General features: G+C 34.5%; 1 protein-coding gene across 1 annotated transcript; it reads right to left on the reverse strand.

Moving 5' to 3' along the window:
* Positions 1-1,264: 1,264 nt before the first annotated feature.
* Positions 1,265-21,435, reverse strand: LOC115634679 (protein I'm not dead yet). Its single transcript, XM_030532538.1, has 11 exons — positions 21,307-21,435; positions 6,199-6,227; positions 4,892-5,018; positions 4,700-4,816; positions 4,474-4,622; positions 4,296-4,410; positions 3,381-3,457; positions 2,852-3,310; positions 2,410-2,785; positions 2,210-2,347; positions 1,265-2,140 (listed from the first exon to the last, which is right to left on the reverse strand). The coding sequence occupies exons 2-11, from the start codon at positions 6,204-6,206 to the stop codon at positions 1,994-1,996; spliced, it is 1,713 nt and encodes a 570-aa protein (XP_030388398.1). The 5' UTR covers positions 6,207-6,227; positions 21,307-21,435; the 3' UTR covers positions 1,265-1,993.
* Positions 21,436-26,447: the final 5,012 nt, after the last annotated feature.

Here is a 26,447-nt window from a genome sequence, read left to right on the forward strand (position 1 = left end):
GCAAAGGAGCATCTGCATAAGCCAAAAGAGTTTTGGAGAAGCGTTCTATGGACAGATGAAAGCTCCTTTGAATATAATTCATCAAAAACAAAGATTTTTGTAAGGCTCCCACAGTTTCAAAGACAAAAAAATATCCCCGTATGTCAAAAAGTGAGCCATGGCGGAGGCTCAGTCATGTTCTGGGGATGCATTGCGTACAATGGGTTAGGTGATTTCGTTCCCATCATCGGCTCAATTAACCAGCAACAATATTTGAGTACCCTTAACGAAAACGCATTCCCTTCCGGTGACAGGCTGATTGGAGAATCATTTATCCTGCAACAGGATAACGCCCCATGCCACAAAAGCAAAATGATAAGAGCATTTTTAACCGATGTTGGTGTTACTACTCTGGATTGGCCACCACAAAGTCCGGACTTAAACGTTATTGAGAATGTGTGGTCTCTTGTAAAACGTAAAAGAAATGCGTCTTTGCATAAAACCGAAGAAGAAACTATTTCCGAAGTCACTTCTCTTTGGAAAGAGATACCATTAGAGGTCCTTCAAAATTTAGTGGACTCAGTTACAAGACGTCTTCAAAAAGTTATCGAAGCCAAAGGCGGGTATACATTTTATTAATCTACCATCAATTTCTTATGTTTTGTTTAGTATTAAGCTTTGTTTTTTTTGTTTATATCCATTGTCAAAATACTTATGCCAACCCATGAAAATTACCTTGATTTATAATTTTAAAAGTTCTTATAAAAATATATCCTTTGAATTATTTTTAAGTTTGTAATACCAATATGGAATTGAGAAAAAAAGTTTCCTTTGATATCTTAAACCAATAACCAGTTATTGACAAAAATGTATGATTTTCTTCTCGTCAAAATAATTGTGCCGACCAGTGTATATACATATTCCACATGTATGCAATGTATATGTCAATAAAGATTCATACGAATTTTGATACAAAAAAGGCAATGTTAATTTTTGCAATAGATTGCAGCAACAGGTGGGACTCAGTTGCCCCAAAACTGTTTGAGTGTGCTGCCACTTCGCTGCAAAAATATGAGATGCAACTCTGTCACGTTCGTAACGTTTATGACCGATCCGGCAGCTCAGCTCAAAGTTGCCATTGCGCATATAGTTTCAAAAATGCCCGCTCACTGAAACTGAGAATTAATTTGCCGGCATAAACTCTTGTTTCTTGATCAATTTAAAAAGAAACTATTGTTATTATTTACAACATTTCTGAAGATGGAATAAATGACTAATCCGCTTGTACAATTTGAGCTTTTTATTTGGATTTAACAACTAGATAAAACATAAATTTGCTGCAAATTACACGCTAGTATTTAAACTTATGTTAACGCTAATTGTGTGCTTTTTTGTTTTTGTCTGCCTTCAATATATTGAGTAATTCTAACACTTTGTTTCTGTACGTTCTCAGTCTAGGCGCTAAATATGTGTATGTCTATCCGTTTCTTTAGATGTATAGTATGTTTTGTAGAAAAATACGTTTGTGTTGCCTTTTTTTTTATATATGATTTAACAGTTATTGTTATTAGTTAAATGCAACCATTAAGTAACATTTTGAAATTACTTTTTAACAGAGTTCGGCGCGTATCTTCGAATTTTTCACGAAACACTCTTGTGTAGAATTCAAAATTTGTAAACGACGCTTTTTTATTTTGATAAATGCATAAATTTAAAATATGTTGATATCTCAAATAAAATCCACCTCATTGTCATCATTTACACACACAATACAAAAATATATGTAGTTTACAGAAATGCAGTCGTCGTTAGTGGAAACCGAGTTATTCTTCTTCTTTTTTTGTTTTGCATTTGTCGCTAAATTCGTGTCAACATTAATTAAACATTTAACAACTAGCGCCCCGGCAAGTGAGAGTAAACATTAGAGAAAGGCACTTAATACACACTAACATGCCCTTGCCGTTTGATTTTTCTATTTTTTTTTTGTCTGTCTCTGTTAAATCTTATGCGTAAATTAACCGTGGTGTGTTGATCTGTTGGCCTCGTCGATTGCCCACTGGGGGAACGTGTCGAGGTTGGGATAGACGATAAAGGCCCAGGTTTGACAGAACACAAACAGTACAACGATCGTGATAATGGTGGGACCGATTCCGGCAATGGCCTAATTCGAAATAAATCAACAAACAGTTAACGGACCGACTTTGAATTAGAATAAGAAGGCACAACTTACCATATCCTTGGTTCTAATGTGGGCATAGCCTGCGACCAAGGCATTTGGAGGTGTGCTCACGGGCAAGTGGAAGGCCATACTGCAGGCCAGGCCAGCAGGGAAAATCAAATAGAGCGGATGTACCTTTATTTTCAGCGCCTGCAAAAAATGTCAATTTAGCAAACACTCCATTTTCCAATCACAAAACTATATGTTCGCACCATTTCCGCTAGCACGGGCACAATAATGTTCGCAATGGCCACGTTCGAACTGAAGGCTGTGAGGAAAACGGCCACCAGAATGACAATCAGCAGAAGGACAACGTGGGGCAAGGACTTCAGGCCTTCCAATGCCTCGCCAATTAGTTCGGCCATGCCACTTTGTTTGCTGCCCTCGGCGAGTGCAAAGCCACCTCCCAGCAGAAAGACCAGTCCCCATGGCACCTTGGTCTGAATGAACTTCCAGGTAATCAGCGAGGGTGTGGGTGCATTAGGCACCGGTCCCTTGCGGGTGCAGTAGCGCAGGAAGGCATAGTTGGCGGGCAGCATAAAGCACATGATCACAACGAAAATGGTCGGCATAGAGTTACGAATGTCCCTGTCGAAAATTTAGAGAGCAATTATAGCGATGGTGTAGCAGAATTTGCGACAATATGATACTCACTTGGTGTTCAACCAATCGGCCCAGCCAGGAAAGATGCCCGGCTTGCGGGTGAAGTACATGACCACCATGATTATGAAGAGAATCATAACTTGAATTTCGTGTATGCTCATGGGACCCAACTCCTTGTAACGCTGATCGATGACCTTCTTAGCAACATCGGCGCCATCCTTTCCCAACTGCACCTCCTGTGCCTCCTTGCTCTTTGGACGGAACAGACCCATGAAGTGCCATTGCAGGAATATGTATGTGAGGAATGTGTAGACCAGCATGGAGGGCACAGCGTAGAACATGAAGGTTGGGAAATCCAAATGTTCCGTAGATGTGGGGAAACGAGTGTCGTACAGACCCTTGAAGGTCAAATTGGTCGCGGTGCCGATAATTGTGCCGCAGCCGCCGAGGGATGATGCATAAGCGATACCCAGATAGTAGCACAGAGTGATCTTCGTGGGATAAGGAGGTCTGTGAAACAGATAGATGGGTTTCTTAAATAAAAACTATCAATGCATAGCCAGATTTCTCTAATACTTACTCATCCTCAGTGCTCTTGTTCTTATTGCTTCCGACGATTTGATACTGGGGCTCGTGATAGATTTTGCACAGACCTTGCTGTTAACAAACAAGAAGAAGAAGAGAATCGTGTTTATAATGCTGTTTGCCTAAGAAGTAATTAGTTTGCCATTTCTATGTCCTGGTCTCCAAGGCTAAATGAAAGATTATGGATATGAAGGGTTGATGAATTGAATTGATTGAGTTTTCGCAACAACCAAAAGGAGGCGAAGGAGGCCTTACAAGGTATACATATTATTGACATTTTTAGATATGCTCGTCTGTCCGTTTGTCTAAAATCTCCTAAGTCCGATAACATACCGTAGTTTTCTTTAAACTATAGTCAACTGAAAGCGAAATATAAATAAATATTTAAGCACAAGCGTTGCATAACTTCGAATTTTTGCTACCATTTTGTAATGAACAAAAAAGTATTTCGTATCAAGATTGCTTTCTGCACCGATCGTTTCTATGGCAGCTATTTAATTCTGAAACTTCAGACTATCTTAAAGCACTCTAAAAAAAACGTAAATACAAAATTTTCTATAAATACATATCTTTATAAGCCAACATGTTAATCCTATTATGAATGATTTTGAGAATGGAGCTATGTATATCTGATTTTTTATAAAATTGGACGGAGGAAGATCTCTAAATCGCTGATCATATAACTTTGTCATTTAGACTTTCTTGCAAATATACATATATTAAATATTCTTTTATATGAATACATGAATAATCCTTTTATAACCAATTCATGATTTTCAAACCTGAGCGGAAATGCGTAATTAAAGATTTTACATTCTTTAGCGGACAATTTCTAATCCTTCCTCGGCAATTCTCAAGCAGATTAAGTAATTACGCATTTTATGATAGAAGAGCTGTTCCTTAAACTTACCGCTTGGAGTTCCTCGAGCACGGCCTGAATAATGGGACACATCATAGCCGTACAGGCAGCATTTGAGATCCACATGGACAAAAACATGGTAACGAAAATCAGACCAAAGTGTAATCTGTGAAATGCAAAAAGCATGTGTTTTACAACGATTCAATATTTGTTTATAGCTTCAATTCACCTTCTGGGACTGCAGCCCACAATTTGTATAACTCGCAAGGCCAATCGCTTATGCAGATTGCAGTATTCCACGGCCAGGGCCACCATAATGCCGCCCATAAACATAACCAGAGTATCTTTAAAATACAAGCGGCATGTCACATCAGAGCTCTGTATGGGGGGAATAAAAAAAGTTGTTGGTAAGAAATGGATGCTCTACGAATATAGGAATTATAATGCAGGCCTACCATTATCCCCATAACTGGAAAAGCCACAATGGGTATCATGGAGGTGACATATAGCGGCAAGGCTTCGGTGACCCAAAAGGAGGCCATTATCATGAGCAAGTACATGCAACGGTATGCCTGAAAGATTCAAATTTTCAATTTGCAATTAATATATTGATATACTCATATCCCAGAAAAATCCTATTAACTTACGGGAGTATCGTGCAAAAGTATGACGGGTAGACATAGTAGTGGAACAAGAAAGACTACCAGGCCCTTCCAATGGTTGCCAAAGAAGTGCTTCCAACTGTTGCGCGGTTGTATAGGTTCGCCGATTTCGCTGTGGATTAAAGAAGAGTAACATATAATAAAGGTAAGGCTTATTCGATTTGAGGAGATACTAGGTGGGTCTTAGTAGCCTAAGTGTAAAAAATAAACAAACAAAATTATACTTATCAACATCAATTCTACAGCTATATATCTTTTTGAACAACAGATCTCGTGTCAAAGCAATTACTTTAATTATAAAAAGATTGCAATATATAGATATTAATCTTACTGATTTTTAATTATATTTTGAAATTGTTTTGATTTGTGGAAACTTACACACACAACAATTTTTTATAGAGAAGGCGTTATTAGAAATAAAACTGATATTATTCATTAAATTGTTGCTATTTACAAGTATGGGATTACAAAAATTAATAATTTAAACAGTTTTGTTTAACACACTAATAATACAAGTATGTTAGTACTAGCATTATTATCAGAAATTCATTTAATAATATCAAATTAATTTAATAGAATGGTTTACGGGAACTCTTTTAAATGAACGATTTGCTTCATGAATCTTTTAGCTTAACCTTGGACGATTTTTAAGGAAGATAGTGTAATGCAATCGTCCAAGTAATAGTTTGGTTTGCTAAAATAAAATTGCATCGCCAGTTATAAAATTATGGATGAATCTACACGAATCTGGTCAGGACTGTTTCCGCTTACTAATTCAAGCAAATACTGCTGAATCAAAATTGTTAGATGTTTTTAAATCTAAATTTTAATGAAGCTAAAAAGTGAACATTAGTCGGCATTCAGAGCATAGAATAGAACTCGATCCCGCTACATGTGATCGAGTTCAGAAACGCAACGAATCTTTATATTAAGTTAATAAAGATTTAGATATATAGATAGAGATGAAATAAGTTTTATGTTTAAGTTTCAGCCAAGATCTGAATCCTATAAAATATAATACTTATGCTATGTTAAATGATGTTTCAATTGTCCCTGAAGCTAATTTTGTCGTCAAATATTTGCTTTAAAGATGAAACAGCAAATTACATTTACTTGCTCTTCTAATATTATAGTTTTAAAAACTGTTTCATAATTCACAAAAAAAATAAATATACTGAAAATATTTGAAGCAAATGCAGTCACATAAAAATTGAAAATATACAGCTTTGAAGCCTTCAATTATTGTGTTGCCAATTAAGATATGATAAAAGTAAATTATTTTTAATACTTACACTTCCATTTTGGTATCTTTTTGAAAAATCTGTAAGCAAACAATAAAGGAAACATCAATTAATAACAATCAAGATTCAGTTGCAAAGAAAGTCTTAGATACACTACTTATATACTATATAGTAGTGTGGCGAACGAGCCCCCAAAACGGGCAACGACCATCTGTTGTCATGCCCCATTTTTGCTGTCTATGGTCATAGTGGTCGGTTCATTAACATGTCGTAGCCATGCATAAATCTAAATGTTTTGACAAACGCCTCGGGCTCAATTGGAAATCAATTTAGTACTCGTGCGAGCAGAGTGGTGGACGCAAGCGCCTAATTGTTGGAACAAGTCACATTGTTGTTTATGGTTTATGGGGGGCGCTGTGGAAATGAAGCGCGTGATATAATTTGTGTTGGAATGGAAATGTGTGCCAGAAAACTGCGAACTGCTGGTGGTTTGTATATAAATATTTCATAAGCGAATATTCATGGCAAGTGGCGATTGTGCTGACGACGCCGTCTCTGGCCCCGATTCTATGGACGTCATCGCCGATGCGATTAGGTAATCGCTTCGTTCAATTTCCCAGAAACATATACAGAACTTACTAAGTATAGTCGTATGTGTATAAGAATGAGGGTGAAAGGGGGCATGACCCATGACCCATGTTCTGGTTTTGTTAGAATATCAGATATCGCAGCCATATATCAATCACTCCCAATTCCCAATATTGTTTTTATCAAAACAGACGCATTAGTTGTTGCCACAAAGACACACGTGCTTTTGGCCAAAACTTAACACACACACACACACATACATGTAAGATATATTTAACTTTTGTGTATAACAAAAAGCTTGGCCGACCACTAATTATAGCCCATGGGCAGACGGGCCAACGGACGCCCAAGCGAACCAAGCGGTGGGCGCCAATGTCAATGTCAATACTGTAATGTACATATCTATACTATATGCGAGTATATATTTGTTTGTAGTAACATGTGCATGTAAGTGATTAATAAACAAATCTATTATTGTGTTTGCATGACCAATAAGTGAATTTTTGCGCACAAATAATTATATTTGTGATATACAAGTAAATGTGAATAGTTCTGGCAGCGAAGCATTAATATTTGTGTTTCATTTTATCAAAACTTAGTCAATTAGCACCTATATATATCACTTATATTTGAGCAAAATGTTCTAAGTGTAGTTTAAAGGCTTAGCATATAAGCTTAGGTTAAGTAGAAGCAGAGTTTAAAGATGATGTTAATTTTCGGGCGTGAGAGACGAAGGGCGACAAAGTGTATTTGCCATTACAGAGACTTTGAAAGAAATGCTTCTTGCCTTAACCATCGGTTGGAAAAATCCAGCATTCTCTCTTCTTGGGGGTGACCAAATAGCAAAATATTGTAAGCATAGTTTAAAGGCTTAGCATATAAGCTTAGGTTAAGTAGAAGCAGAGTTTAAAGATGATGTTAATTTTCGGGCGCGAGAGACGAAGGGCGACAAAGTGTATTTGCCATTACAGAGACTTTGAAAGAAATGCTTCTTGCCTTAACCAGCATTCTCTTTTCTTGGGGGTTGACCAAATAAATTAATGTTTATTTCTGGGATAGCAATTGAAAATAGTTGACCAATTGTCATTAAAAGGTAGAACACAGTTGAACCTCGAGATCGAGCTTACGAGTATTATAGAAAATCAAAAATCCCGCTTAAAAAGAAGTTGCATCAAAAAAATGGACAATTGTACTAAGAATCTGCACCTTTAAACAAACATACTTATATCATCCTCATCTTTTTCATATCTTTCTTGTTTATAAAAATAGTTTAATTAAATCTATTGTTTGTCTCACTCTAAAAAACTGGGACCTTCCTCCATACTTCACAAACTTGGATTCGATTATACGATTATCACGGTTATAGAGTTTTAAAATCAACCTGTTTGCATCATGATTAAGAAATGTTCCCGGCTAATCAAGGTTTCGATAATTTAGGTTTAAATTTATCTATTATTCTATTAAACTCATATTCAGCCCATTAGTTCACAAGTTTTAGTTCAAAACAATATCAAATAATATCATTTATATATGCATCAAAAATGAATACGTAAAGTTTTAAATTAATGTTAAAAAAACATTTCTGAGACGTTATATACCCTTTTTGGGTTATAAAGAGCCAAAAGCCCTCCTTGTATATTTTAGAATGAAAAACCTGTGGCTTAATACGATCTAAGTTAAGTTTAAATCAGCTTTTAATTTGCTGGATAAATGCATCTTAATTAAACTTTGATGATATCAGAAACCTATCAAAACCAACTGCTAATAGTGTTAAAAAATTGTGTTTTTCTATCGCAACTAATAAGCAATTGTTGTGGGATCTTTTTTAAAATTCCCAGACAAAAATGTCATTGTCCGGTTGTTTATAACTTGTTTGTATTATGATTTTGTTTATCTTAGATTTTGTTGTTTATACTATGAACTTAGTTTTTCATTATTTTTTACATTATTTGTTTTTGTGGCTTGTGTTTGAAGCGTTATCTGATATTTTGTTTATGGACTGACATTAGCATTGCGATTTCACAGCTCAGAGAGCAGCTTAGCTAGAACGTGTTTAGTCTGGGGCTTATTGTTGATACATATTTATAGTATACTCTTATGTACAGTGAAATCTCTCGCCGCGAAAATCTCTCGTGGCTGGATAAATATCATAGTCCCCAATTTTTGTGGAATCTTTTTGGGGAGGACTTTGTTATTTTATTTCGCGAAAAAGAATTTCCAAATTTTCTTTTGTTAAAAGTGCTGAGAGCATTAAGCCAGGGAATTTCCATTAATATATATGTACGTTAAAAAATTATTCTCGAATTTCTGTTTATGGAGAGAAAAATTGTCTATTGTCGACCTAAACCAATTCAAGGAAAAGCTTCCTTCTATGATTCGTGACTAAAAGCCGAGGGACAATTAAAAAAGAACCAAAAAATTTAATTCTGCATCATCTTCTCCAGGCGGACCTCTGCCATGATCCCACAATTTCACCAGAACCGCTGGTATTAGCCCAAGCCAGATTTCACTGTACTTCGCTACTAGGGCTTCCAATATGAAATCCGTAATTCGTTATGAATTACAAGGAATTTGAAAATGAAGGGGAAGTGACTATTTCTATACACTACAAGGTGTATATTTTGTTTTTAGCCATTGGATGAGTGTTGAACAGCCCATTCGTTCGCCTGTTCCTCGGTCTTTCCATCTGTCTGTATGAACCTAAAGTTCTTCGAAAGGATAAGAGCTATGGTTACCAGATTTGGTATACAGCCTCTTCCAAAGACTTTATATATGTATGTATATATTTGTTGTTGTAATAACTCGGTATCTAAAACCTTTGTACAATGTTTCGCAAAGAAACAATCGAAATTAGTCTGATATTCTCCTATAAATTTATTGATACTGGGCAATTTCTATGACTGCACAACAAACGTCATCTCGTTGTATTTGTAAAATACTTTCATGCAAATGTTATATACATTCATATGCATATATGTATATGTTTGTTTGTATATCAAAGTTTCCGACACGCGTTTCGAAAAATTATGACTACACCGGACATGGAAGATTATTTCTATGACATAGCGCTACTTGCATTACAAAACTAAACTTAACACTCACTAAAAAGGAGCCACGCCCATTTATTAATGCAGTGGACGGATGTAAAAAACATGAATATACATATGAATTTACATATGTATGTATGTAGCTCCAACATTTGCGTTCCTGTTGCTGCTTGATTGATTACAAGCGTACCATGTTGTTGATAGCAACAACCGCAAATATTCCATAAAGTGGCACAGACATACAAATACACAAACATACGCGTATGTACATATATATGTATGTATACGCATCTATATAGATTACTGGTACATATGTAGATGGTCGTAAACAGAGCGAACGGGCTATCAATTGACGATGCCTACGTCAAAATGTGCCCTCAAAATCAATCAAAATATCAGGCATCCTATATATACAAGTAGGTGTACTCGTATGTATATGCACAGTGTTTTATATTTATTTATAGAGTACACACACAGTCCATATGTAAATCGTAGGCGCATTAGCTCGTGTAATACCACAAAATATATTGATAATAGAGAGTGATGTCAGCCAGTAGATGGGCCTTTTCAAAGTTCACATACTTGTATGCAGGGAGGAGCTGAGTTGAGCAAACAAATCATTAATTCGCAAATATGGGCGCTACGTGCTGAGCGACAAAGAAAACATATTATGTATCATTTTGATAGCCAGAGCCATATAGTCTTAATGGCCCAAAGGCGGTTTATAAATAGTTCGAATTGTTTTGCAAATGCTTGCAAATTCGATTTCCATTTAAAGTTGCTTCTTTAAAATAAAAGCCATTTGTTAAAATTTGCTGATGAAACCAGTTTTCTAGTCTCCGATTGTAGATTGTTGTTAAAATCAATAAAGCAATATTATAAAACTTTCATAAATATACTTTCTCTTATAAAACATATATAGAGTAAATTAAACTAAGTATAATATGCGAAAGTTTATAGATGCGTGTTATATTTAATTTATTTTCTTAAAAGCCTCAGAAATGTAAATTAACAATTACTGTACAACTTTTCTATACACTATGCTGCAATCATACTATATGAATAAACTAATAATATTTGAATATTAGCGCCTTGTGTTGAAAAATTTCCTCTCCCAAAAGCGTCAGATAATAATGCGTCAGACTAAGCATAAATGAACAATTATTATAGAACTTGCATACCCAAACTGTCACATACGAGTAATTTGTTGAAAGCCCTTTCATAAATAGAAAGACGGTACAATTTTCAAAAGTTGTCAGGAACTACAAGTATTATGAAAAATTCACTCTCCTAAAAGCGTCAGATATGTGTTTGCTTTACATGCTTTACAGCTTAACCTATTTTTTGTTTGTTTTTCACACTATAACACTAGTGTTTGACCTGATATCTGTAACGCTCGTTAGAAGGCTTTGTAGATCACTTTTATACAAGTATAGTATCTCTAGCTTAACTATAATGTGATGATTTAAACCATTCAAGACGAAAAACGTATTACCTAACACTACATTAAATGGACATCATATAAGAGTAGAGACAGTGGAATTATTTCAATAATCTGTAGGCTTTAGAGAAGTAATGGTAGAATCAATCTGGTAAGATAATTAAGATAATATAAACAGGTTCTTTTGATTTGCATTAACCCTTTTAAATACATATAAATATTATTACCTACAAACATATAAATACAGCCTAAAATATTTGCTAGCGTTATACACTATGAAGAGTTTTGGAACTTTTTGATAATGTTTGTTACTGCCCTGATAAAAACCACTATATTTTATATACCATATATACTGATACTACTATAAGAATCAATTTCTAATTGTAAAATAAATAACAATATGCTTCTTGGCTTCGTGCACACCAAAACTTGTCACCAACTTGCTTTGTTTGTAATCATAGAGACGTTATATAGTATTAGAGAAGCCACCCACTGAGGCTTATGATCTAGGCGTACTTGACGCTAATTGAACTGCGCCGAGCACAACAATCGAGTGTTGAGTGTCTCGGGGAAGGGAGACTGCATGACTAACTGAATGAATGAGTGCATGATTGCAGTTCTCAGCATGTCGTCTCGCTCCATCCAATGTTGTAGTAGCCGGTCTCATGGGCTATTATTTTTGTGGCATAGGAATGTGGTTGGTACTCGTACGTACTCTTTTCTAAATAAATTAATTGCTCGTTAAAAGCAATTTTTTTTTTTATATTTTCAAATGCTTTGCTATTGTTTGCCAAAGATTGCGAGAAAGAGAGGGTGAGAGAAAAAAAAATACTGTAACAATATATCTAGAATTATACACTTGCTGCTATTATTTGTATTGTTTTCCGATAAGGGAGGTGTTTACAAATTAATTAAAATAATGGGTCATGAGACACACGCAGCCACTTTGGAGCTACATATAAAAAAAACTGCATCCCAGAGTGATTTCTAATGCCAGCAAATGACATTGCATTTTTATAAACTAAGAGTAGATGACGTATCGAAAACGAATGATTCTATTATAGGGGAGGTGTGGAGCAAAGACCTGTTTATATTATCATATCGGAGTGCATTTTTTACGCTTCGAAATATTTACAAGTACATGTTTAGGTGAAATATTGTTAATGCCCTTTCTCGCTTTCATACAATCGATCTCCCTCTAATTAATGTTGTTGTAGAAGTTTTCGGTCACGCCTCCCAAGGGGGCAATAGCAACACATTTTGTATGTACGTGTATTCGGATTCACACGCGACTTTTGCACACACTATAATGCTTGGGGCGGGAATGGGCGGCAGTTGGAATAGAAATCCGCACTTTGATTTTTATACCCTGTACCCAAAGGGAAAAAGGGTATATTAGTTTTGTGCGAGTGTACATGTAACACCCAGAAGGAGGTGTGGCAGACCCCATAAAGTATATATATTCTTGATCAGGATGACAAGCCGAGTCGTCTGTCTGTATGAACGCAAGGATCTCAGGAGGTATAAGAGCTAGAATAACCAATGCCCGAGAAAGGGCAAGTTTGTTCATTTTTCCCGATGCACCCCCCACTTTCCCGCTATTCGCGATTTACTATAACTCCCGTTATTCTTGGAATTTGGTAGTCACAACCTGTTAGTGATTATATATCCGTACCCCAAGTTTTATTATGATAGGTTGATTAGAAAGAAAGTTATAGCCATCTAACCAAATTAATTAATAAATAATAATAATAAATAATAATTAATAAATTTTTTTTTGTGTGGGGTGGTACAGGGTATTTAAAAGTTAAGCCTGCTTGACTTTAGCATTCCTTTCTTGTTGTTCTTGTGTTGTTTCGAATTTAAAACGAAGCATTTAAACGTACACGCAAAGGGCAACCCGTGGTTTCCAAAGTGTCCTGACGACGAGCGCCCGGGGAGCCAATGTTATCCCAAATGCGATATCCACCAGCATCGCCCATTACAATGTATTTTCACAAGATAATCCTGCTTGCAAGACAGTACTTGTGCTGTCTCGCATGCTGCTGATTAACAAATTAATAACAACAACCATAAACGTCAACTTCAAAAAGATTATTCTGTATAATGCACACCTGACGCATTGTTCATACCTCAAATACATACATAGTTGTACATATGTGTGTATACGAGTACAAGCACATAAGTCTATATATAAATACTACATATACTCGTACACATAGTTAGATATGGATCTGTGTCGAGAAACCCGAGTTAACAGGTGTAAACTGGTAGCTGGCGAGGTGGTAAATGGGGCTTTTGTAAATATGCATTTTATTTCTTAATTTTTGCTCAATTTCGAGTAATGAGCAGTAGAGGGCACGTGCTCGACTCTTGGGGCGTTCTGACGCATCACAATGTTAAAGACTTAGTAAAGGTTTATACGTGTATACACCAATAGTTGTTATATAGTTGGTTATATAGTTTACTTTATGGAAATCATTTTAAGCTTTATTAATTTTTATGCATGAGAACGTTTTTCTCGGCTCTTGAAAACTGCCTGTAGATAGGGTGTTTATTGTAGACATCCAATAATAGTGTATTGTCCAAGAAAGGAAACATAACTCTTATATACCCACAAAAGAAAAAAAGTTTAAATTTAATAACTTAAAAAAAAAAATTAATTAAATAAATAAAATAGGAAATATTTAATACATAGAGATATATCTTATCTTTATAAACAATTTTAAAATCATACTTCCGTTAAAATTAATCTATGACGACGAAACTTACAATGTAGACACATAACAACTCCAGGCGTAATTGCGAGTTTTGGAAAATCAGTAATAGCTGGGGAATGGGGAAAATTGTGTACACATATAATGTAATTCTGTGCAAAATTTGGTGTCTTTAGATCTTATAGTGTCTGAGATCTAGGTGTTAACACGGACGGACGGGCAGATGGACTAATAGTATATAGTATATACCTTTTGCTTTCTTCTGCCTATTGCATCTGCATTTTGCACCAACCCTATAAACACTTATATCTTTTAAGCCCAGGGTATAAATATGATATCGCTATACTATGGATGGATATAAGAGGACACTGAAAAGTACCATTTTAATTTTACTTCGGTAACTCCTTTTCTTGCTGAATATATACTTAATTGTTAACTTTGAAATATAAATGAGGTTAAAAAAGTTGTGGTCCGAATTCTTACTTAACATTAAAGCTTTCACAACTTCTGGTTGGTAGGCTTAAGAGAATATCTTCTAGCAATATTTTCTGTAATATAAGGTACTCCTAAACGATAAATTTGTATCCCTACAATTATATACAATAATATATATTCTCAAGACTGCAGAATTATATGATTATACGATTTTTGTTTTATCCCAAATATTTTATTATTTATTTCTAAGCCTGCCGAAGCAAAGATAAACAGTAACTTGCTAAACAACAAATCTAAACGTTCCAGTTTTGTTTTTAGGCATTCGAGTACTAAGTATACAAACGACTATGAAAACGAATCATGGCATTTGGAATTACAGCGCAAATTTTGAGATAAAAAGCAATTCCATTAATGCATAATTAATTTGCCAATACCAGTTGCAAGAAATTTGACAGGTTAATGAACGAACAATATCATGAAATGTTCAGCCATAGAGCTGTACAAAAAAAAGCAGACGAAAAAAATACAGTGGAGTAAATGTAATTTGTACAAAGAAAGAAAACCCATTTATGAGGCAATTAAATGACTTTGATTTAATAAATATCTTTTATTACATTCACCAACAGTTTAGTCACGAACAACGCCATACAAACATGCATGCGAGTATATATATATATATATATGTATATATATTTAATATGTATGTATTTTATAAATTTTCTTAAAGCTACAAAAAGTGGCACAAGTTCAGTGGCTGTCGCTCGTTAAAAGCTTTTGAGTTTAATTGATAAGCGATTTTTAGTTAGCTTGGCGACACAACTTATATATATACATACTATATGTATACACACTTTAGATCGTACAAAAATACATACACAATTATACATATATAGTACATACATAAGTATATGCACATAAGTACGTTAAGCAACAACGTACTTTAAACTTTAGGCCGAGCCGTACGATTAGCTGCATTATAAAATACTACGATATATTGTACTTGCAAAATAATAATAACAATATTTATTGCCAAAAAGTTGTTCAGTTATCATTAAGAGCTGTGTTGTGGGGCTAATTGGAAACCAGTTGAGCCAATGGTGTTCGAACGGGTTATCTGACAGGCCGCCAAGTGCAATTTTAGCAGACAACTGTACCCGAGAAATGTAGAGAACAAAGGCGCACATCGAAAACATCGAAGTAACCTTACGACATCGACATCGGCATCGACGTCGCTATATAGACGAGCCGTCTACTGAACACTGGGAAAACGAATCGCATAAATTTGATATGGAAATTACAGTTGGTCATTCACATCGATCGCCACCTAACAACAAGACGTTTAACAAGTCGACAGATGGCAGGGCAGGCGAGGAAGGCAGGGGACTCGTAGTCCAGTACAGGCTGCATATCTTTCTGAGCAACTTATGGTCATGAAAATTGAACTGGTCGGTCGGTAGAGGAGGGTAGAGCTAATGGCGTTTGTTGGCCGAATAAGCAGACAAGTTGATAATCAGGCTTTGTAAAGTCCACTCCTTTTTCAACGTGCTCATTGAAGAGCAGATTAAAACAAGTACATATATGCGCTTACATTTTGAAAAATTTTCTTCTAATTTCAGAACAGCTTATGACTTAAGCTTTGACTTATATATTTATCAAATGCGGACATTATGAGTCACTTAACGAGCAAAACATTGCCACAAATAAATACTTTTAGATAAGCTAAACTTTAAGAGCCATTTGAAACTTCAGTAAAAAGTGTTTTCAGCTAAATTCAGGCTTTGCATTTGCCAAGAAAACATTTAAAGTCAAGCAAGATCGAACAAGTTTTTAAATTGTATACAAATTTATATAATCAAACAAGTTAATATATAAATACAATAATAACAAGAGAGAATGCAGCAGTCGATCAAGCCTGACATAGAAGCAGAATATGCAGCTTGGCGGCGTGAAATTGCTTCGTTAATTACTTTTCTCAGGATTCACAGATTTCGGAATTATGACCACCATAGCGAAAAGCTTGATTCGTCTAAAGCTTAAGAGAGAGTATTTGGTCATCTGGTTTGGTCAATCTGGGCTAAGCGGTTTTTCAAATCGAAAGGTTCATCCAGACGGACGGATAAATATGTCAAGATCGATTTATCTTGTCAAACATTCTTAAGAATATATTTACCATACATAAGTACTTCATGGGGTCGGTGAGGCTACCTACTGCCCATTACATACATATTCAAATCTTACCCCTTGGAATAATGCAAAAATATATTCTCTTTCTTTTTCTAAATCGCTTAACAGCAAAGTTTTAGCCAACATTATTTATGTAATCGAACTATCACTCCTATTACCAATTGGAATAACCCACTTAATAATAATATCAAAAATATTTGCGAAGATTATTTCTCAGCATTCTAAGAGATTTTGGGTGTCCCTCAAAACGATTTTTGTTATTTTCAAAACTAATACTAATAATACCGCAACTGCTTATGATTTTAGTTGCGTTTTCTGTTATCGGCCGAACTAAAAAATATCTTTTACCTTCAGTGGACGGAACACTTCCTCGTTAAGTGTTTGGCATACAAATCACAAACGACCTCAACTCTCATTTTTAGCTCCCATAAGCAACAAAAACCGAAAAGTTGTATACAAATTTATCAACAATTATGACAATTACCGCGTCCCACAGGCGATGGAGCTTGACATTGGCATTGTAAATAAAACTATGGAAACATTTGCATAAATAACTGTATGGAGGTAATTAAACGAATATAAACAAAATTGACAAATGGGGTACACTCAGCTTATAGATGCTCTTGTATTTCATAAAAATATATAGTGTTGTTCAAGTTCGGCAGAAGTAAAAAAATTAATGAGATTATATAAAGAAGCAGAAGCGTTACATACATATACGATTGTACAATCCTATGAAAGGTTTATAATAGTATAAGTACTTAGCTTTGGGTGTTTCTGCATTTCCTATCACCCTCTCTTCCATACTAAATGGGAAGTCTTGAAACCCACCAGTTGGCATCCATACTACTACCAGTAGCTTTTTTTGCAATGGACTATTTTAATATTTTACACCCACTACGAATCATTTTGTAGCCTCAACTGGTGATTATAGACAAATGCTTTATAAATAAGTAAGAAATGTTAAAGAATAAAATCTTAATACAATATTATTAATACAATATTAAAGTGATTGGATATATTTTAGATCTCCGATCTAACTGAGAAAACTTTAAGAACTTGCAATTACAATCGTCCAGCACAAATAATATAAATTACACAAGATTTAGGATCTCAATGAGCTAAACATAAATACTATATGCATACGTATACTCCATTAGAACCCTTGAAACATAAATCATTAATATTAGAAAAATAATGATAATGAAAAAAAGAGAAAAATATGATTCATAAATTTATTTAAATTGTGGAAAAATTTGAATGGAAATGAAGTAGTTCATTAAATTAAAAATAAATCTAAAGAAATTAATAATAACTATGTTTGCATAAAATCTAGATTAAATATATTATATTAAGTCGTTACTATGTGGAATTTTAACTATTTTAGTAGAGCCCTACGTTATAAGTAAAGCACAAAATGCTTAATGCTCTTGGTGAGAGTATGAACATTAGCTTTTGTTATTATTTTAATTAAAATTCATATACAGTATCCAAGCGATTATAAACTATTGACATACATATACTGTCAATATGGCATTTGTCACTGAGAAAAAAATGCCTTTAAAAAATTTACATATATAAATGAGCATAAACAATTTTGCACTTACGTCACTGAAAGCAACAAATGCTAGAATACAGACGAGGAATGTAAACAGACATATGCATATATATAAGTAGGCATGCATATAAGTAGCTATGTAGATGTAGATGTGTTCTATGACATATAGTATAAGATTCTTGGTGGCCGCTGAGCTGAAAGAAGTATAAGCAGAACAGTCCTCAAGTATCTAGTCGAACTTATCTGGCAAATCAGAATATATCAAATATTTGTCAATAAATTGGCATTATAGAAATGCTATATCACGTTAAACCTTTTCGATCAATGACACTCCAGTAATTTACAAAATAATTGCGCACTCACATTCTAAGTCAATGATTTCTCACGAGATGATGATAATGATGAGCAATGCTTTGATTATTTGGTTGCCAATGGGTGCGAATTAAATCAAACCTCACGTTATCCAGATAGCCAGCCACAAAAAAGGTGTTAATTACTAGCAAAAATACCGCACTTCAATTGATCACAATGTTTCTCAAAAGAGAAATTAGATTTAAATGTAGGCCGGTAATTGTAAGCAATGGAAATTTTTCGCAACTTAGTGGCTCAATTAATTATACAGTGGCTGTGAAGGCTGTTAGCCTCACATGAATGTACATACTATACATAAACATATATAAGTAAGTACATATGTATATAGACTACTTGTTTAGTTGAATTCTAGAACTCTTCGGTTTTTGTTGCTCACACCCCATTGTTTGAACATCTGTGTTATAAAAGCGCCTACATATTGGTCGGGGAGTGTGAATCAAAACTAGTTCTGAGCATGGAACAGCATGAAAAAACCGCAGACGTGACAGAACGATAATTAAATAAATAATGACCAGTTGATTAACAGACTGTTTGGTATCGATTACAATTGCATGTTGTTATATTAGCTAAAGACTAAACCATTAGTGAAAAAAGCTTCCGATTCAAATTGTCGGCAATTAGAGAAATGTGCTCAGTTCTTATCAGGTGGCTAACCTTGAAAATACAAACCTAGACAAAGACCCACATGCACGCACGCTGACAGCCAGAGTTTTAAAATTGATAAGACAACTAACTGAACTGAACCGAACAATATATAGTATATACTTGTATATTATGTATTACGTTACTATTTGCTATTCAATGAAAGCAAATATTCACATTTTTGGCCGTTTTCAGATTATTTATTGCATAACACTAAACGCGAACGAACAAGGCGCGTTTTGATTACATAAACTAAAGAAATCTGGTGCCAAGTTCAATTCGAAATTTCTTATAAAGGTGCACGTTCCAAACCAAGTTCAATGACACTCTTAAGAAGGCCTGCTTGGAGATCTTTCTGGTTTTTTTCTATTTAGAAATGCATTCGTAATGGAGGAGACAGCCAAGAATGTTGTATGCGAAGCATCGACAAATCACCTGATCGGCTTCAAGTTGTTGTGCGTTCGAGAAGCAGACACAAACGACAGAAAATCGGTCTTTCTGACAGACCTTTGCTCACTTCTCGCGAACGTGCATAGTTCTGAAGCTTCTAATGATTTGTTTGCCGCATGGCCTATGGGGTCAGGTGCATTGATTAGGTTGTCGGTACAGGGGAATAAAGGCAGGTGCTGATCACGTAGGATCTCATTTGATCGATAGTTGGAAATACAAAAATATGTAATGACAATTGACTTGTAATAGTAAGCCATTATGCTGATAAAGCAGATCAGAATTCGGAAGTGCATTCATAAAAGATGATAAAGAAATATACTCATAATTTTGAATTTTGGAATAATAGTTGAATGAAATATTAGTAATGGCATCAAAATTATACACAAATATAAATATATATTTATAAATACAGTGTATTTTTGAATTAACCACTACATTGATGTATCTATAATTTATATTTTTATTTGTATTTAAAATTGTTATTACCGAAAAGGTAGCAACAAAAATATAATAAGTAGAAAATGACAATTGATTCATAAAAATAACAAAAAATAATTTTTATTTTTATGTTTTTAAAATTTGTATTACCCAAAAGGTAGCAACAAAAATATAATAAGTAGAAAATGACAATTGATTCATAACAATTTTCTAATCTTCTGAACTTCGTTTTTATACCTATTTTGAAAAGGAGTCTCGAATAGTAGCAGAACAATAACAGAAAAATCTCGAAAGAACTAATATATTCGTATGTATAGTATGGATCTACTATGTTTGCACCTGAGTATAACAATCTAAGGCTCAATCACAGTCTAGAGATGGAGTCTACAATGTTGTTTAGTGACACACGCTTAAGTAAGCAAATGAAAAGTATTTTTTTTTTACTTGGACTAACATCTTGCCCAGAGAAATTTAATTACAGCGCGTACAGTGCACAAACAATATGGCTGATTAAATGGTTAGTCGATTGGCTTTGGTCAGTCAGCGATGTTTTTTTTTTTTGTTTTTTCAAGGAGTGTGCGCCGCAGCTGTGATGCGTGGTTGTTGTTGTTCCATATGAGCAGAGCGCTGAAATGAGCTCACATACACACGCACAAAAGGTAAATACATACATACACATGCACATGGGTATTTTATTGTTGTTGCTGAACAAGAAGCAGAAGGTATAAACTGGCCGGCAAAGACACAAAGAAAGCGTGGGCAATGGAAGAGTAATAATAAACAAACACACATACATGCACGCATAGATACAGAATATATCAATAACAGTTTCTGTAATAGCCAGATTCTTGGCTATATACTATTCTATTCTTTGTCTCTTTGAAACAGTACCGACTTGTTGTGCCAAAAATTGAAGAGCATTTTCATTTTGTTTGTTGTTTAAGTATTTTGACTAACAAATGCGAGCGTCATGAGTTTTTTTTTTTTTTTTTTGTAAATTGTGCGGCAGTTTTCAACAAAATTAAAATAAACACAGACACTGAGGGCGTTGTGTATTTTTATCGCATATGTACACCAAGAAAAAACATCAAAACCACACACATAAGCGTTGAATGCATCACACACTTTTTACATATAATGTAGAAATGACTTCTTTAAAGCAATTATTTTCTAAATGGAAATTATTCAATTGTTTTTTTTTTTTTGGCGCGCACATGTCGTTCATATTTAGATTTAATTACTGCCATATATGTCAATATGTACATGTGTATTATATATTTGCATTACTTCTTTCAACTTTGAGCGTAACAGCGAACAATATTCGGCTGACTGTTGAGCACACCAGCTGCTGCTTCTATGTGAGCAGCTCCTCTAAAAGACGACGGCGAAGGAGGCGAAGACGACGACAGCACGCCCGTTTCGTTTGAGTTACAATGCGCGACTGACTCGAGAAATCGACCGATGCCGGCAGCAACAGCGTGAACCCCTCTCCATAATATACACACGAGTATGTGAGCAGGCAGCGGGGCATGCTGAGCGTATGAAAACTTGGGCACATGGTTGGCATGGGAAACGTGCCCGCTACCAGGTGTGAGTGTAGTGCGAGAGATTGCATGGACTAGTGGTGGGACCGTGAATATTTGTGGAGTTTAGGAGGCATGCTAGGATATGGTCAAAGAATTTTAATATCCCAATACCACCAATATTAAATAAGTATGGAATGCTAGGCGAGTTGGCTCAATTCTAACATTTTTTGTTAGTTATTTCTAAATTTAAATTACATATAATAATATAAAACATAAATATATGACACGTATCTAGATTATACGCTTAATGTATATAGTTTCAACAGCACACTTTTACATCGTCGTTGTATCTATGCGTGTGTATATAGTATGTGTAGTTCACAGTTAAGGCAATACGGCCAAAAGAACAACAGCTAATGGTGTTTGTATTGTTTAACAACCAGCGGATAAGCTTCGGATGAAAAATATTCTTAGCCGATTACTACTTTTCCATACTCCTAAATATATAAACAACTGGTTATGTATAGTTTAATCCTTAAATTATAAAGCATTTTTTCATGGATGGAAAAATCTTTCCCCACCAGAAGAAAATTCTCATTCATTACAATTAATTAAGTTTAGTACCTTTTTTATAAGCGAATTTATATTTGAAATTTTCATTTATAGTTATACTAAAATTTATAAATTTGGTTGCGAATCAGCGTATTGTCTTCCAAAGCAAGCCAAGGGTTTAAAAGATATTAATTGTAATTTGGTTAGATTTGTGGCGCTTACGCCTGTTTAGATTATAAGCTAATGTCGAGTTTCTAAAAAAAAATTGCCCTCATCCCATGTAGAAGAAAAATATAAAAGTTCAATTATAAAATATGTGCGGTGATATCGAGATAAAAAGTATTATTATAAAAAAATCGTTACTTTCAAAATATTAATTGTGAATTAATAATTGCGAATTAATTGCGAATCATTTAAAAAAAGTATATTCAAGTAAACTAAAGTATTTTTGTAAACTATAATTAATACAAATGTTTTGAATTTTGCAAACAATGAATGTTTATTTAAACTAATCCTCTTGCGTATCCTTACTCACGCGCACATTAACAGGCACGCGGCATATTGAACAAATGAGGAGACGTAAAGCGAACCATTGAGTTTAGCGAGGAGAGCTAAATGAGACAGAGAGAGAGAGCCAGAAAAACGTAACTGCACGCGGCAACCAAAGAAAGGTGCGAAGCGGAACCGAAAACATTGTAGGCGAAACAAGCCTAATAAATAAACCTACATCCATATGTATGTATGAACATACATATTTACATATGTATATATATTTACGTATGCACAACGAAACTGCTAGAAGCGTCGAACCATACAAAAACAGAAAACTAATAAACGACAACAAGCTGAAATCTAAACCGGCCCCAAGCCCCAACTTCAAGTGTTGCAAAAATGTGGACACACAACATTGCTGCCTGCCGCCAAACTACGAGCAAGAATAACGAGCAGACTGCAGCAATGTTCGTTCAACTTGTTGCATTTTAGCAGGAAACGCCAAGCCTCCAATCCATGTACAAATTGCAGGTCGCCTACCTTTCATCACTCCAGTTACTTCTATTGGGGAGGAGGTTATGTAAACTGCAATACGTAAATGGACCGTTGACGCTGCAAAATAAAATCTTATCAGTGGCAGAATATGAACATACACGTACATACATGTACATACATGTATGTAAACATGTTGACGGGCTAGCTGTGCGACGAACTGCCTTCGCAACTGATTTAATTGTTGGAGATGTGGAGAGGGTATACGTACTATAAATATGTAAGTATCTACATATGTACAGTGAAAACTCCCTTAATGGACACCTCTTTTATCCGGACACTCTCTTCGGTGGACACTTTTTCTAAGACATTCGATCAGTGTATAAAGTATTTAAGAATCCCCTTAAGCGGACACTCCCCTTGGGCGGACAAAAATTGGCCGACCGTGAGTCTCCGGAGAGTTTTCACTGTACATACATAAAAATATGTACATACATACATATGTTTTTGTTTATATACATATGTATGTATGTATGTATGTTTGAAGCTGCCACTGCTCCTTTTGGCTGTGTGGTGAAAGTATAGGCAGGAGATAGTAGCAGCAACAGGTTATTTGCACTACATCTGGAACATTCAAGCCAGTCAGCCAAGTTTAGTGAGTAATTAGTTTACCGTTTAATACAACAGTCTGCATTTCAGTTATCGTAACGCAATCCTGCGACACTAGCATAAAACCGCATTGGCACAAGGCGGATGTTACAAAACGATTACTATACTATGAACGTTCCACTCTTTAGAACAGAAAGAAAATGTCGAAATTATTATATTTTGAAATAATTACATATGTGCACTGAATAAAGCAAGAAATCTTACGCATATCTCCAGCAAAGTACAGAGATCGCCGGAGCTCTTCATTAGTGGAACTCTTCGCATCACGCCAACTGATGCCCTAAATATAATATTCTCTATTTTTCCTGCTTTCTTTCTCACAAGGGCGGAATTGATAAATTAAAAAAAAAAAAATTTTAAGTTTCCTTGGAATTGGGGTTACTCAATGGCCGGCAGATTTGGGATCCCTTCAAACGACTTCTGCAGAATTTGCAGAGATAAAGAAGAAGTCTTTCTAAACGATTTCACTGAATTACCAAAAATTTAGATCTACATTTTTCAAACGTGCCGAGTGGTTTAAGGCCTACTCTTGAAAAAAAAAGAGATGTATGGCATTACAAGGGACCTCTAAGGCCTAAGTGGGTGGTTAAGTACCATCGTAAGCATAAATTTCTTTGATATATTATATTGATAGAACATATACATTTACTATATATACATAATTTGATAATTCAAGGAGATAGCGTTCACTTCTCCAGCACTTTGTATTGCGCCACCCTTCGCTACACCCATCCTTATAAAGCTTAAGTCCTATTCTTATATCTTTAATATTAATGCATATATTGAAAATTCATTCTTCAATTCATTTATTTTTTGTTTGCGTGTTGAAACCTTACAAATGTTTTTCGTAATAATAGGTAAATATATGTTTAAAAGCTGTGCGTGACTCCATTTATATTTATTTAGTTATCATCATAAAAAATCTCATGAAACACAATAGAACATCGAATAGAAAAACCAAATGCTGGAAAGCAGCATAAAATTCAATAAAGTTCCATAATGGAGTGGGGAGGAAGGAAGCGCTAAACAAGTTTTAGCTTCGATACACAAGTATATATCTTGATTCTAGATATTTCTAAAGCCATGTACGTATGTAGTATACTTAATAGCTTTTTAATTAGCTCTATTAGAAGTCTAGCTTCTACTTCAATAATGTTATAAATTAGATAAAAAGTCAGCAAACCTTTTTCAAATAAGCTAAATAAGAAAAACATTTAACTTTCATATTTTAAAATGCAGAAGTTGTAAAGAGATTGGTTGGGCATGTAACTTTTCAGCTTGCAACCACACAAAAATAAAGTAGAAAAATCAATAAAAGACACATCTGACCAACAAATGTCAAAGCCAAATAATTACTTCTATTAGGTCAAAGCAAAGCTTTATAATGCCGAGTCATGCAACATTCTTTAATGTTATTAATAATAAAAAAGAGGAGGATGAGCAGCGGAGAATTACATCAAAGGCAAAGGCCGACGAAATTTCTTGGCATGAGATTCCATGCGAATTTCCTCGGCGTGTCATTGACAGCATTTAATTGAATTGAAAGCAGAAAAAAAACACACACTTGGTGCAACAAAGGCAATTAGTGGAAGGCGTGTTTATAATATGCGACAATTTCAATTCAATTCAGTCCAGTTTGAACTTGAACTTTGGCTACAAATAAAATTGATTGCAATTATCATTTTATTTACGAGTATGTCTAAAGAAGACACAAAACAAGCAAATTCTCTATTTTTGTAACAGGAACCTAAAGTTGATCAACTGCCGTGTGTCTTTAATAAATATTGGAAAGTTTAGCAGACAGTCTGCTTCTATTTTTAGTCAAAGCCAACTATCTGTTGAACTCTTTCATTTGGACCATGGCAACACAATCGGCTTATCATTTTTTGCCAAAAAATTAATTCTTTTTGCTGCTTTGTTTTGAATTTTTTCAACTTGCTTTAAACATAAACAAAACATGCGAATTAACAATTCCACGACCTACATTCTATGACTTTTTAATTTCATTTAATATGCGAAGCAAAAAGCAAGGAAATAAAAAAACCTCAGCATTCAAAAATAAAGAATTTACTTTATAGATAGACAGACAGACATCATTTTATTTTTTACGTGGCATAAATAACGTTTTACGCTACATTTTCTTATAGTTTTAGAAAATGTTAATTTAGTTTATATTTTCTATGCAAGTTTCTTACATAAAAAGATTACAATAATGGATCTTACGTTTGAATCCAAAGTTCAACTGTCTACTTCTAATATAATCCGTTTCTCTTGCCAATAATCGTAAATAGCCGATCAGTAGTCTACAAATATTAACATTGAATCTATATTTTTTAATGAAACAAAATTTTATAAAGTTGATGCATTCTTTTGTTTTGTCTTTTGTTTGTTTTACTTTTTTAGATTACTGGTATATGGATTGGATTTTATTGAAAAGACATGATAAAAAAACAAGAAAGGAATGCTAAAGTCGAGCAGGCTCAACTCTTAAATACCCTGTACCACCCCACAAAAAAGTAATTTAATTAATGAATTAATTAAATTTAATTAATTAACTAAATTAATTTAATTAATTAACTAAATTAAATATAAAATATTCCATGCATGCATACATACATTTACATTTACATCAGAATCGTGCCTTATGCGTGTTTGTGTACTTGTACATATGTATGTATGCGTGTATTGGGCCTGGTT

Source organism: Scaptodrosophila lebanonensis, unplaced genomic scaffold (assembly GCF_003285725.1).
Source record: "Scaptodrosophila lebanonensis strain 11010-0011.00,11010-0021.00 unplaced genomic scaffold, SlebRS2 tig00000001-arrow-pilon, whole genome shotgun sequence".
NCBI classification, from domain to species: Eukaryota; Metazoa; Arthropoda; class Insecta; order Diptera; family Drosophilidae; genus Scaptodrosophila; species Scaptodrosophila lebanonensis.